General features: G+C 33.8%; 3 protein-coding genes across 4 annotated transcripts in view; 1 reads left to right on the forward strand and 2 right to left on the reverse strand.

Annotated features, from left to right (window-relative positions):
• Positions 1-2,442, reverse strand: part of emb (exportin-1 emb) — an 11,118-nt gene extending 8,676 nt beyond the window's left edge. Inside the window, exon 1 of one of the 2 annotated variants that reach the window (XM_011504336.1) lies at positions 2,110-2,442. The gene's annotated coding sequence lies outside the window, so the exon portion shown is untranslated. Of the gene's footprint in view, positions 1-466; positions 835-2,109 lie in introns of those variants that run through there. The other variant, XM_011504334.1, reaches the window with a different exon arrangement.
• A 75-nt stretch (positions 2,443-2,517) lies between these two features.
• Rab3-GAP (Rab3 GTPase activating protein) lies at positions 2,518-8,827 on the forward strand. The gene is made up of 19 exons (XM_011504337.1): positions 2,518-2,728; positions 2,837-2,947; positions 3,058-3,139; positions 3,232-3,358; positions 3,470-3,671; positions 3,751-4,078; positions 4,211-4,663; positions 4,778-5,169; positions 5,265-5,639; positions 5,727-5,927; positions 6,009-6,390; positions 6,491-6,585; positions 6,808-7,050; positions 7,125-7,298; positions 7,371-7,552; positions 7,622-7,843; positions 7,923-8,210; positions 8,280-8,438; positions 8,656-8,827. Exons 1-19 carry the CDS (start codon positions 2,644-2,646, stop codon positions 8,824-8,826), a joined length of 4,272 nt encoding a protein of 1,423 aa, XP_011502639.1. The 5' UTR covers positions 2,518-2,643; the 3' UTR covers position 8,827.
• Positions 8,828-9,452: 625 nt separating this feature from the next.
• Positions 9,453-14,150, reverse strand: part of LOC105366030 (acylphosphatase-2) — an 8,839-nt gene continuing 4,141 nt past the window's right edge. The window contains exon 3 of the mRNA XM_011504338.1: positions 9,453-9,862. Coding sequence (XP_011502640.1) covers positions 9,748-9,862 — 115 coding nt within the window. The 3' untranslated portion in view covers positions 9,453-9,747. The remainder of the gene's footprint in view (positions 9,863-14,150) is intronic.

Consider the following 14,150-nt stretch of genomic DNA (forward strand, 5'->3'; position numbering starts at 1 on the left):
TCCATTTCTCTTATTCTCTCGTTCACTCTTATTTAGCGTTTGTTCACCGGAGCGAGAGAGCGACACACAAAAAACATATACTGCTTATATGCGCGTCGCGCGGATAACCTCACTTCCTCGATGAAGATGAAGACGATGACGATGACGATGATGCCTTCGAGGCTCCCATTATATTAAAGAAAGGCCTTGTCTCGGTCACAGTTTCACGGTCGCTTTTCCACTCTCTCGCTCCTTAAATCGCAAACGCAAAACCGAGCTCAGACCTCAAGCACACGTTCGTTACTTTCTCACTATGCACGAGGACTACAGATTCCGGCTCTTAACCTAGAAGAGATCCGGGTCTCGCGCTTTAATCCGATACTAACAAAGGCCCTGGAGAGCCGACGGAGATGGAGGAGTAGGAGGAGGAGGAGGAGTAGTCGACTCGACTCCCGATCTTCCGTAAGCGATGATAGAAGATACCCACCGAGGCTTGAGTTGTTCCTCCCTGAGCACGCAAGAGGATCGTCTCCTCTTAAATTTCATGCGAGTGGCGTGTTTGCACTCTGTCCGAGTCGTCTTTTCTTGGCGTGCAGCCGTTTTGCCGCGACTGGCTCGCGCTCGTCTTCCCCGTCACTTGCAGGCCACCCTCCTTAACTCGCACGTTCGCCTTCTTCTCTTCCCAAACAAAACACCGGCCGTACTCTCGCGATCCCGTCCTCGTCCGTGTCGGTCCTCGTCGTCGCCGTTGTCGTCCTGTGTGCCGCGTTCTCATCCACTCTCTCGCACACTCGTGCACGCTCTTTCTCTCTCTCTCTCTCTAACTCCCTCTCTCTGTTTCCTCGCGCGTCACACGGTTCGTCGTCGTCGCCGTCGTCGGCCCCGCGTATTGTCGCACGCACACAATCTTTCCTATTAGTGTACGTACGGCCATACGACGTGCGTCTCTTTTCTTCCCTCTCGCTCGATCGCACGCGCGATCCATCCTTACCGTCGCTTTCGTCTCTCTTGTCGCGGGACTTTCGCGCGTGCGCGAGCCTACGGCCAGACGCGCGCCAGTGTGCGTGTGCCCGATGGCGACCGCGTACCCGCGCGCGCGCCCACACACATGCAGACGCGCGCGCGTTGCGTTCGTACGTACGTGCGTGCGTGTAGCGAGCGAGCGGAAAAGAGCGAGGGAAAAAGCCTAAAGATTTTCGAAAATATAATAACAAGATGGCCGTGCCGCTTGTAGGGCGCGCACCGCCGGGGATAAGCGAAGTCTCCGATTGGCTCTGTCCATTGAAAGTCGGACTTTCGGCCAATGGTCGGGTGAGTACGAGCGGCGTTTTTGCCTTTAGCGTTGCGCGCCGTCACGTGATCGTGTTCAAATACACGTGCCGAGAAAAGGGCGAGGAACGGTACGGTGCACGACGTCCAAGGGATAGTTTGAACGCCACGGTTGTTGACGGGATTTGTAATGTGGTGGGGTTATCGCAGTCAAGGGGATGACGATGATGGTTTTATTATCGTTATTCGGTAATCGCATTAATTATTTTGCAGGCAGTGGACGGGATATATTTGTACGCTATTGCGCAAACGTTTCTTTATTTACTTCTTGATTATTTCGTTACCGATTGTTTATTTATTTTCATTTGATATTACTTTCTCTCCCCCCCCCCTCGTTTATAATTATTTTCTTAACTTTCCAACGGCTTTAATTATTTAGAATCTCTGACAGCGCACACCAATTGTGCCCGATTGCTTCTTTTTGTCATCTTTCATCCGTCTCTCTCTTTCTCTCTCTCTCTCTCTCTCTCTCTCTCTCTTCTTTTTATACAAATATTTTTATGTAAAAAAGTTAAATAATGTTGACATTAATTTGACAAGCGTCGATAAATCTTAAGAAAATCATAGATGACGTGTTTATTCTTAAATAATTATTGATTGGAACCGAAAATTTTAAGCGTGATAAAGAATCTTAATTCTTCCTTATTATAATTATGCACTATTTTAATCATCACTTTATCAATTAAGTAATTAAGTAATTAAGTAATTAAAAATGAGAAGTAAAAGTACACTGTAGTATTAGGAAAAATATGAGTAAACGCATTATAGAATATTTGGGCTATATGGTCATTAGATCAGTACCTGACGATTGTTTATCTCCTTCATACCACCCGAGAGCGACTTTTCCATTGTTTTCCATATTTTCTGATCTTATTGTAAATGCCCGCGTGACTGGAGATAGAAATACACTTATGCGCGCAGAAATTGGAGTTTGGAGTTTGAAAAACATCTGCATCTATACTGACCGTTCGGAAAACTTGACATTCCAATTATCTACGAGCTCTTCCACAAACATTCGTCACATTTGTCACGAGCGATTGGGTTACGACTTCGGTTTTGGAATTTCGACTTTTAGTCGTTTAAAGTCCGTTTCTTACAGTCAGCAACAGCCGTAACGTACAACTAACGTGACGTACAGGCAGCAACAGCGTATCCAACGAGTCTGCTTCGTCTCATTAGTCGTTGTTCCTGCTGCTGCTGCTGCGGGCACGTCATGTCACTGCTATGATCGAGATCATATGTTCGCGAATTCGTTTTTGGCAGTGTTGTTATTGTAAGGTTTCTTCGTAAAGCCTTCGGACTAGTGCGTTTGGCCGACAATACGTTTGGAAGAACATGTCTTGCCAAATTAAAGGCATTGCAAATTTAGTCGATCCCGTTGATTTAAAAAGTCGTCTTTTTGGGAATTTCGATCAGAAATGTAAGACATTTTCATTAGCCTAGAGGTTTCAATTTGTTTATGTAACTCTTAGTATAGGAATATTTATTGAGCGATTGTAGCTAATTCGATTATTTTCTATTATTTCAGTCGATAACGTGCCTGAAAATGAATTACCCTTACAAGATTGTTTTCTTTCTTTATCGCCGTCTGGAGATATTTTGGTCATAGCATGGAATACTCGTATGGTCATATTAGGCTGTAAGTATTCGTTGGGTGATCTTTTTCTTTCTTTTTTTTCTTCTTCTTTACGTCTTCTTTTTTCTCCTTTTCTTTTAATATTATTATTATTATTATTCATTTTGATGTAGCAAAATGGGACTCTCAAGAGTCTAGCGACGTAAAGAATAAATTTCATATTATTTGGGATGGCAATGTGGCATCGAGACAAAAGTAAGAGATAGATATTATTGTTTTATATTTTTATTTATTTGGTATTAAATTTGCGAATTTGGTAAATTTAAAGTATTTAATTTTTGTAATAGCGAATGGATAACATCTTTAATAACCCTTCCAATTATTTCTAATGGCAAATCAAGCGGTGGTGTAGGCACAGAGTGGACGTATATAGCTGTGGGATTGAATACTGGATTCTTACAATTTTACACAGAAGTATGGTGGATAACTATACAACTTCTAAATTCAAAACTAATTTTTACATTTTTACTTTACTTTACATTACACTTTGCATTTTCATGATTTCTTTGTATTATATTATTAAAGAGCGGAGGATTATTGCTGGAAGAACAGTTACACAACGAAAGCATAATAAATATAAAGTGCCAATCGCATTACTCTCCTAAACATGCAGGGGATACAGGAACTTTGGAGGAGATTCATGTTTTGTACAACACAGTTGTATGCATTTTACAAGGATTTTCTTTATTTTCAACTTTAAGAGCATTTAGAAATTATTTAGCTAGAGGTATATATATATATATATATATCCCATTTGTTAAATATCAATTTGAGCTTCGGTTAATTTAGTGATATTTGATTGGTAGTGAAGGCCAATTGCGAGGATAAGCCTCCTGCAGTAAGTTTAGTATGTAAAAAATGGGGGTTTAAAAATCAAGATGTCGTAAATGATTGCGAAGTAATTGGTTCCACTTCTGTAAATACTTTTGATCACCTTATGACCGCGTCCATTTGCGGAGGATATAATTCCAGTTATCGCTCCAGTGCACCTCAACATAGTCTAGTTATAGCTACAGGAAAGAAGCCGTTCATTGGTTTCCATTATGCTTTTGAAGGAGCTTCCGCTCCCATTTTATCGGATGTCGCTATTGCTATGGCCAGTAAAGTTGTAAGTGCCATTGGTGCTGCTGTTCCGTAAGTACCTTAATTACTTTTAATTAATATACTTTTATTAAAATTCAATATTTATCTATTTTAATTTTCCAAACATTTGACATAGTCGTTTATTATTTTATGCTTTATACTTATCCCTTTTCTTAATAACAGATGGTTCAAAGGAAATTCAAAAAATGTAGCTACGTCGGAAAAATTGAAAGGATTTATTAATGAACCTGCTGAATCGATGACCTGCAGATTTGGTGTAAGTGATATTTTGAGAGAAGGGGACTGCATTATTGTCAGTCCAAATAAATTGCTATCAATTATTTGTGATGCCATGGGAAGAGTGATGTTAATCGATAATATACAAGGAATCGTATTAAGAATGTGGAAAGGTTATAGAGATGCTCAGTGTGGGTGGATACAAGCTGTAGAAGAAAAGAATCGAGTACTTGCGAAAAGTCATCAAGGTGGTAAAATCGCTGCAGGTAATACATTGCAAAATCGAAGATGCAAAGTATTATTTTTGGTAATTTATGCTCCCAAAAAAGGTATAATTGACATTTGGGGTGTACAAAATGGACCTAAAATCAGTAGCTTCTATGCTGGTAAACATGGAAGGTATGTAATAAAATTCTTATTTTATTCATTAATAGTTTCATAATTTTTGCATTATATTTTAACAAATAAGAAATTACGCGAATGATTAAACATTTTAATAAATAAATCAAATAGGCTACTATATACGAACTATGGATTATGCGGATTAAACGATATGACATTAAAGTCAAGAAATCAAGCACAATATCCTTGTGTTTTCATTGATTCACTTGGAGGAATGAAAGAGATCACAGTTCCATTCCATTTTGCTCTTAATAGTCATAATAATAGTGAACATAGCAATAGTTCTAGAGACACGCATTTATTTAAGAAATTAAAAAAATTTTTGAAGGAAGAAGAATTCAATGAAGATAAATTGATTAATGAAGTTACCAATCTTTGTTTGGATATAAAAACGAATGATGTTCAATTAGAAACCATTGAAATGTTAATGATTAATAAGCATATTACACCAAGTGCTTTGTTAGCCGTTGTCGATTGCTTTTCTAAGCAATCTGATTCTGAAAGTATGTCTGTATAAATTACGAATAACTTTTATATCTAATTACTTGGGCCAATTATCATAATCATGTTATTCTATTACATTTTTTGTTTTGCGTAGACGACGCATCTAAATTATTGTCGAAACAACACAATCGGCTATTAAAACAACTGGGTGATGTTATTAAATTTTACATATATATTAAAGCACAATATGACCAACCACCCGAATATACTACCGACGCTTCAGATGAAATTGTCAATGAAAAGCAACTGTCCAATACATTGTTTACGTCTGAACAGGAAATACATAGAATTTTAACATTGTCAAAAACGTTAGCAAGTATGAGAAAATCCAATCCAAATAGTCAAAGTAGAGTGACATTTAAAGAAGATGGAGAAACATTTTTAAATTTCTTATCATGTTTTGATTTTAATTCTTCGAATTATTTAGAGTTAAAAAAAGATGTTAATTTCGATTTAAAATGTCGGATTTGTAAGTTTTGTAAATAAAAATTTATTTGGCATTTAATGCACGTGTATCGAATAATCGATATTAAAAGTTATAAATTATTTTTTACAGCCAAATTGATATTTCAAGGATGTATGTACTCGAGTGTTCCAATGTCGAATTGGCGAGATCGTGCTGTTAATAGCAATATACATCCCGAAGTGCTAATCCAGTTTGCTCTTATTTATTGGCTGACCAAAAGTATGGTATCATCATTGGAAGTAGAATTGATAAGTTTTACAAAAATACTTCATACTATTTGCTTATTGAATGGTGGGTTTCTTATATTTATCGTTCTATTAATAACAATTGCGTTAGTTTTTATTTTCTAAATTTTACAAATAAATATTAAAGATGCAGAAGAAATATGCACGAGCTATAATGAGGTTTCGCGCTGGTGGAGGGACGTTAGAAATATTTTAATAAATTCCACCGATCCGTTTAACGCATTAACCGCAGCAATGGCGTGTAGAGCAGTCTCGATTACTATGCAAAAAAATAAAGATCGATTGCAAACCAGCATTAAGAGCGATTTTAATGAAAATGAAGCCGAAGATGAAAAAGTTATTAGCAAGTCAGAGAAGTTGGTAAGAGATAATGTGAAAGAAGATGGAAACTCGTCGCCAGAAGAAGTTAGTAATCTTAATGATTGGGAGAGTGTCAGTAAAGATACTTGTCAATTTTCGTTGCTTATCGGCAATTTAGAGGATGTTGCCATATTAAATGCAATCGTTTGGTACTTATAATTCAACTAATTTAAACCTTTGCTTAATAGATAAGCATATAGATATATGCGTATTACTTTACGCATGCATATAAATTCATTGTTATTTTAGCAATTCTCCAACACTGGACGAAACCACGCCATTTTATACTTTACCCTATAAAATAACTACTGTATCGTTGGAGCTTGTGCTTTCTAAGGGAAAAGGTAATTATTATTTACTGTATAAGCTGATAATTTTTTGAATTGTTTTGAAAGTATTTTACGTAAAAATCTCGTCAGTTATGTATCATAAATAAATAAATAAATAAATTAATTAATTAATTAAAAAAAAAAAAAAAATTAAAAAAAAACACCAATCCAACAAATATTTTTAACGCGAGGATAAAAAAGTTATTGTTTATTCTGCCATGATCGATGATATTTTAGGATCTGTATCAGAAATAGTATCAAAATGGCTTAGCTCAACTGGTGTCGACCCTGCGCTTCTAATAGATGAATCAAATACTGAATTAGAGCAGTGGAATTTGTCAGAAAATTCATTAAAATTTACGGGCTGGTCGGATGAAGCCAAGTCCGTAGACTTTCTTCAGCAAGATTCCAAAAATTTTGCACCCGAAATCGATGGCGATACCACTAATACTCAACATACCGCCCTCGCAAAAGTTTTAGGTATACTTTTAAGCAATCTCATTGATTTTGTAATAAATTTTTTTCTTTTATATTTATAAATGTAAATTTTGCAGATAAAGTATCATTACTTAAACGATACTTTCCATACAGTTTAAATAGTAGCGTTTTACTAGCCAATTTATCATGGGAATTCATTATGTTTTGGATCAAAGATATAACGCGATTAGAGGCATTAGAAACTTCATTGAATGTACTTCGTCATATTCCTTTTGATCGTATCCGTCATGGTAGGTTGTTAGTTTTAAGTCATATACATTTATATTCGTTTATGCTGACTAAATTGTACTTTTACAACGTAGGGATATGTTGCCTACTCTGGAATCTTCATTTAAAGAAGAAAATTGAAAGCGTTGCAAAACTTATCAACAAAGTAGGGAAATTACCAAAAGAACGCTTGTGTATACAAGACATTGGACTTTCAGACACTCAACTCACAATATTCTTGCATCATTGTGTTAAATTTTTAGATATCTGGTTAAATGTATGTTTATTTTATAATTGTTAAGAACCTAAAATCCAAGCTTATATTCAATTGTTGTATAAATTTTAGGCTGCAGTTGTAGAAGATGAAAAATATTCATATATCAGATCTGAGGAATTGTGGGAGGGTCATACAGGTGGCCCACAGCCTTTGGCAATTGTAGCAATTTCACAAGCACCGGCTCACTACGATTTACTTATGTTACACTGGCAATTGGCAAGTGTATTTTACGCGATGTCATATTTTAACTTGAAAGTAACAAAACCAATTGACAATATGTTTCATTCGATGGTAATGCATTAATTATATTTTTAATCGCGTAAAAATAGTTGAAGTGATATAGCATTCTTTTTTTTTTTTAAATTATTAGGCTCATCAATATTTTTTTCGCGACATAACGGATAAAATAACGATTCCATCGTACAAGGAAGACAAAAGGGATAATATGCGTTTAGAATTTCTTTGTCGTGTCATTACAGCTACCATAGAATCAATTCATCAAGAAACATTAGTCAATAATTTAAATTTTACCGAAGCGACTCAATGGATGTGCAAATGCAAAGATTTAGCATGTGCGTGGCAACTTGATGTCGATGAACTCAGAATTCATCAAGTCTGTCAATTGTATATTAATGGCTTTGATCGATTAGCGGAAGAGGTATTCATCAATGTCGAGACAATTGCAAAATAATTTACTTTGCATAGTTTATTTACACTTTATTTTTAGGCCAGTTTTTTTGTAAATGATCAAGAAAGGTTAGCTGCAAAACTTCTCCCAATTGCAGGTGGACGTACAATGGCTTATATTTCGAAAGTACCTGATTTATTAAAAGAAATATCAAGGATAAGTCCGAACCTTACCACATATCTAAAAAACCTTGTACAGGTTTGTATTACATACTATATTTTATATAAATTATAAATTGTATAAATAGTTAAAAGAGAGTAGTTAAAAGAGAATCTTTTTAATTTATTTTTACACAAAATTTCTTTACCTTAATTGCTAATTTAGCTATTTCATTTATATTTATTTTTTGTCAGATTTATTAGTTAGATTATCTTCATCCTCATAATACAAATTACATGGATATTTTATTTTGCAGGATTCTCCGGATACAATTTTCACAAATTGTTCCAATAAAGACAGAATAGAGTTAGTGCAAAAGATATACAGAAATATTCCAGAAACACATCATGAATATCATATAGCTCAGCAGATGCTTGATGCAACTTCCAATTTTGAAGAGGAAACTTCTTTGAAATCGAACGATTAATTAATTTATTTCGATTGTTTTTGTAATTTATTAAATATATACAACTGTTAACAATGCAATTTTGAAAAATGGAAAAACAAAAATTGTTAATTTTATAAGTATTTTTCTCTCTTTTTTTTTTTTTTTTTTTTATTCGTTATAACGTATAATTATTGAAAAATATTTAAGATAATCTGAATTTGAGTATTATGAAATTTTTTGATATTTGTTGAATTTAATTATCTTTATCTGTAAACAGAGCTGATAAATTATGTACATTTTCTCGTATATATATATATATATATATATATATATATATATATATATATATATATGTATATTATTAATTTATATCAAACGTTATCGATGTACATAGAGATACAAAAAATTTATTAAAATCTAGTTAATCTATAAAATTTCTAAAAAAAATCTAAAAAAATCTAAAAAATTTTATCTACTTGCAGTCGTTTTTAATTGATTTCGTATAGTCTACTTTGATATTTAAATAAGCTTTTAAAATATAAAAATACAAAGAAAAAAAAAATAATAATATTTGAGTAGAAAAAATAGAAACGAATCACTTTTGTATAAAATAATTAGATTGTTTTTATGTATATACAAGTTTATTTTGTAAAAATAAGGCGCGATTTCTATAATAAGTTAAACTTCTTTCTCTTTAATAAATTGTAATGTTAAAACCGCACACGTAGATTTTCAATCCATTGCATTTCCCATATTTATAATTAGTGAAATTCGTAATATTCATTTCACGTATTCAAACATCTGTACATGTTAATAAGATGAAAGTAAAGATACACCTTTCTATATACATATATATGTATGTGTCTTTAAGTAAATTTTTTCAGGTATTATAATCGGTGTAATATTATTATTCCAATTTATTGCGATGGTAGAGCTCGTATTTTTTTGCTTCTCAAAGTTTCAAAATCTAACGGCGAAACCTTTGTAGCCTAGCTTTGTTACAGATGATAAATCTTTGAATTCGCAATGATGTATTTCACTTTCCGGGCTTCCTACTGTCGAGAGCCATTGAGCCCTGAAAGACAAAGAAGATTTTTCTCGTTAATATATTATTTAATTTGTTATTCGGCAAAATATTTTTTCATTTGCATATATTTAATTTTCTTTAAAATAAAATAATACATGTTTAATATATATTTCAGAAAATATTAACAATCTAAATATTTGCTTATTTTTTTAAATTAAACATATTTACTTTACGCTGTGATTCATAGTTTCTAATATTTCATGAAGTTAGTGTAAAAATCATAGTCTATTAATGTATGGCAATTTTACAACTGTTGAAGGAACTCATGTAGAATCCAATCATTTTCATGATGTGGTAATGCTTATTTGAATACATCATTTTTTATATACGAAAAGAAATAATAAAAAAATGGTCGAATAAAAGAATCTGTTGTATGAAATTGTAAATTTTACTCAATAGCTAAAATTCTGTAAAATCGGTATACAAAAGATAAGTAATAAGTTTATTTTTATTTTTATACTCCACATAGCTTTATTATTTTATTTTTTCCTCAGAGATATAGTAAACATTGCTGCTTTCTCCGATCTCAATCTTCACTAGATTACAAAAGATTTTTATTGTATTCAGAAATAAATTCAGAAATAAATTTATTTACAAGCAATTATTGATTATTCAAATTCAGATATAATTTTTATTTATAAAACGATGTAGGTAAGTCTACAAGCATTGAAAATAATAATATTATTTTATTTATAAAAGGCGAGCGAACATAGTAGCCGTACATTTCATCGTAGACATAGAAACTACACGATTACTATATTATCTACATTTCTTAAATACTTCGGCGTTATAATACATTTTAATATAATTTGCTCGAGTTGTCGCTCGTTTAATCATACTTTCATTCGTTTCTCTATATCCTACTGCCGCCAGCAAGAAAGAGCGCCAAATTGTTGTGAGAGCGTCGCATTAGTAACGAGGGGCGTCCAATAGTCCTGCCAATTATTGAAGAGCGCGATGTCGCTGACTGTGGCATTATAATTAGCGGCTAATCGGATCTCGATCGGATATTTTTGTATACGACGTATGTAGTAAGAAGCGTATATCTCGCGCTTATAGTAGACTTTTTTTATAGCTTCGGAACATAATGCTTATTGCCCTCAAATTTTCCATTGGATATATATATTTTTTTTTTTAAGGCTGTATCGATATGTAATTATATAAAAATTCTTATAGATATTGCTAATGTAGATTTTGAGAAATTGAACAAATTTCGCGATCGTAGATTATATTCGTAGTATTAATTATTGCATAATACATTTCTTTGACATACTCTAAACTATTGTAAGAATTTAAGTTTATGGTCAAGGTTTGCAATATTGAATCATATATAAAGCATTATACTTTAGCTCAATTAATCATGTCAACGCTTATGACTACATTAAAGAGTAAATTATTCCAAGCGTCTTAAAAAAAAATAAAAAAGAAAAAAGTATCGAGTATTTTATGGCTGAACTTAAGGTAGTCAAAACTTAGTCAAAGTTTTTCAATATGATTCTGCATTTCTGCAATTAGTAATTATTTATTTATTGCATTTATTTGTTATAAATAAGTATTATAAATGGTTGTTAATTTTTAACTATCATTTCTTATTATTCAGATTTGACACAGAATTTTTATCTATTAATGTGATATCGTTTATAGAATTAAAAAGTTAAGAAAGTAGTTAATGATATTTAATATCATAGAGAAATCATAGAATTTGATATTAACAAAACTTTTCAATTTAATTTTTCAACTTTATTATAAAGTATATTTACATCATTCGTCGAATTGTCTGACTAATCACTGTCCTTTTCTACTTATCCATCCCGCCTTACAACCTTTAATTAAATATAAAAATCTTTTTACAATCAACAGATTCCATTTTATTTTCCAATAAAATTTAATAAATATCTTATAGATTAATTATGCTTATGAATAGTGAGCTTCTAATCAATTAATTAATAACATTGTTGGTTTATCATAGGCAATGTGAAAGTGTATTAAAATAGTATTAGAAATCATTATTAATAAGAAAACGAGAGGTGTAACAAATTGTTCAATTAGATAAATAAATTGTGTATAAATTTTGCATTTATCGGGCAAATAAATTGTTTTAAAACAGTTACGAGTAGTTGCTGGGCTCAGTGATAGTTAGACGCGTGGGATTGTCTCGCTTTTAGTAGGTATTACTCACAAATTATATACGAGTGCGCATGTTTGCCAAAAGTAAAGCGTTGTATTTATAAAAGTAGAAGACCCGTAATGGAACAGTGATGACTAGTTTAAAAATCATCATAATAACGAATACGTCAAAAGCAGTGAACATCATTGAAATGAATAATTCTTCAAGATTTCATTAGAGTTATGAACAGTTGATTAAAGTCGCGAGTGGATTGGATTTACTTAAAGAAAAATTCTTTAAAGCGTTGACGCGATAAAGCCGCCTATTTAAACTATATTTGCTATAATAGCCAGGGATTTGCCGATTGGCTTGGCCCGGGCAATTATCGGCCAAACGCGCCTAATCGCTATTTCGATCCCTTGTTTGTGCAGCGGCGTCTCACGTCGAACGGCTGGTGCGCAATATTCGATCCGGTCGTACCCACGAGCACGCGCACATGTCCGTCGACTCTGGATTGTACCTCAAGGTGCCTAATTGTCGGCGACTTCCTTTTTGAGAGCAAGCCAGGAAAAGCGGCACATTGTTCGACGGGCGCATCAAGGATGCTCTTTTAATAAATCACTTCCGTCTCGCCATATTAAGCCAGAGAATGGACTCTGCGCGGCACCTCGCGTCTTCCAATGTCGCGTTACACCATCGCCGAGCGCTCATCACGAGTAAGCGTTCGGCCTCTCTTCGACTATCAGCCGAAGGCTCTTCCGTTGCAAAATGCAAATTTGCAAATTGATTTCGCATCCGAAGCTATTCCGAGCACTACAATTACGTCTTTTTTCACTTTTTAAATTTTAGCATCTCAGCCTCTCACACTCTCGCTCTCCGCTCCAATGCCGCTCATTTTATATCTCCTTTCATATGTCCTTAGCACTTTTCCTTTATTATACGTTTCTTCATAGTACAATAAGCCGTTAGTTCGTGCAACTATTCAACCTTTAAAAGATTCTTCTTTGACCATACGATACGATTATTCTCATGGAAGTTCAAACTATCATTAAGATTTTAAGCAATTTAAACATTGTTTGAAAAGCAAATCTTTGTCCCTTTATCATTAAAAGATGCTTTCCTTTCACATTCACAACTTGTATAGCCTGAAATTTTCAATATAAAGACGACATTAACATTTTGATAGATAAATATTCATACTAAGCCTGTAAATCTTGCATTCCTGTAATACTTGTCATATACATTTTACGTATTGTCTGCTTAGTTTTAGCGACCATCGAAATATAAAGGATAATAAAGGAGAGCAAAGAAAATAGATCAGTAGGTCTGGTCGTACTCGTCGAAATAACGAGCGGAGTTACGATTGTTAGGCAGTCATTTTCTTCTTCACTTCATGTACTCGCCGCACGTCAACTGTCATCGACTGGTTCGTTCTCCTCTTCGTTGACAAATTAATGCCATTTTTTCAACTACACAAAATTCTTGAACTATTCAGTGACAAAAATTATTGTTAAAAAATTGCCACGATGGGCAAAAGACAACACATAATACATAAAATACGAACTCCTGTAGCAATGAAAAATTGTTTAATTGCACTTATTAAACGTATTGTTACTATTACTCGTTTATGTATGATATTATCTTAAAAATTTTCCCATTGTATAGTAATTGGATGGGTTAATGTATTTTATAAGCGAAACATAGACACTCGTGCAGTATACTCTTGCGTATCCAATAAATTAATGAAAAATCGTATATCAAGATTAGCGGAAGAATCGTTGCATTTGTTTATGTTGTTGATGTTTTTCTTGTTGATATTCGTGCATCTGTCATTTTTACTCCTACTCTCGTGTCTCCTACTTACCCTTCACCTTCAGATTCTTCGAGAGCGCCGCTCTCCATTAGACTATGCGCGCAGACACGCGCACGCATACTCGCGCACTCGAGTGCGCACGTACGTACAAGCTCATGTACAAGTATGTATGAAGAAGAAGCGATACTTTGCTCGGGCTGGAGCATTATTTTATTAAATCATTATTAAAGCCACTTTTCGACCTGATGCAACGTCGTGCAAGCTCGACTCCCTTGCCTTTATAATTTGACATATTTGAGACCTTCTCTATTTGTCTTCCTTCTCGTTCGTCTTATTCCTCCTCCCCCCCCCCCCCT

Source organism: Ceratosolen solmsi, unplaced genomic scaffold, assembly GCF_000503995.2.
Source record: "Ceratosolen solmsi marchali unplaced genomic scaffold, CerSol_1.0 scaffold25, whole genome shotgun sequence".
In the NCBI taxonomy this organism is placed as follows: domain Eukaryota; kingdom Metazoa; phylum Arthropoda; class Insecta; order Hymenoptera; family Agaonidae; genus Ceratosolen; species Ceratosolen solmsi.

What these genes read in the sequence shown, in the direction of transcription:
- Rab3-GAP (XM_011504337.1), top strand. Translation starts at nt 2,644, where the DNA reads ATGTCTTGCCAAATTAAAGGCATTGCAAATTTAGTCGATCCCGTTGAT. An exon ending in TAGAAATTATTTAGCTAGAG is followed by an intron (nt 3,672 to 3,750) that starts GTATATATATAT and finishes TTTGATTGGTAG; the next exon opens with TGAAGGCCAATTGCGAGGAT. An exon ending in ATCTAAAAAACCTTGTACAG is followed by an intron (nt 8,439 to 8,655) that starts GTTTGTATTACA and finishes TTTATTTTGCAG; the next exon opens with GATTCTCCGGATACAATTTT.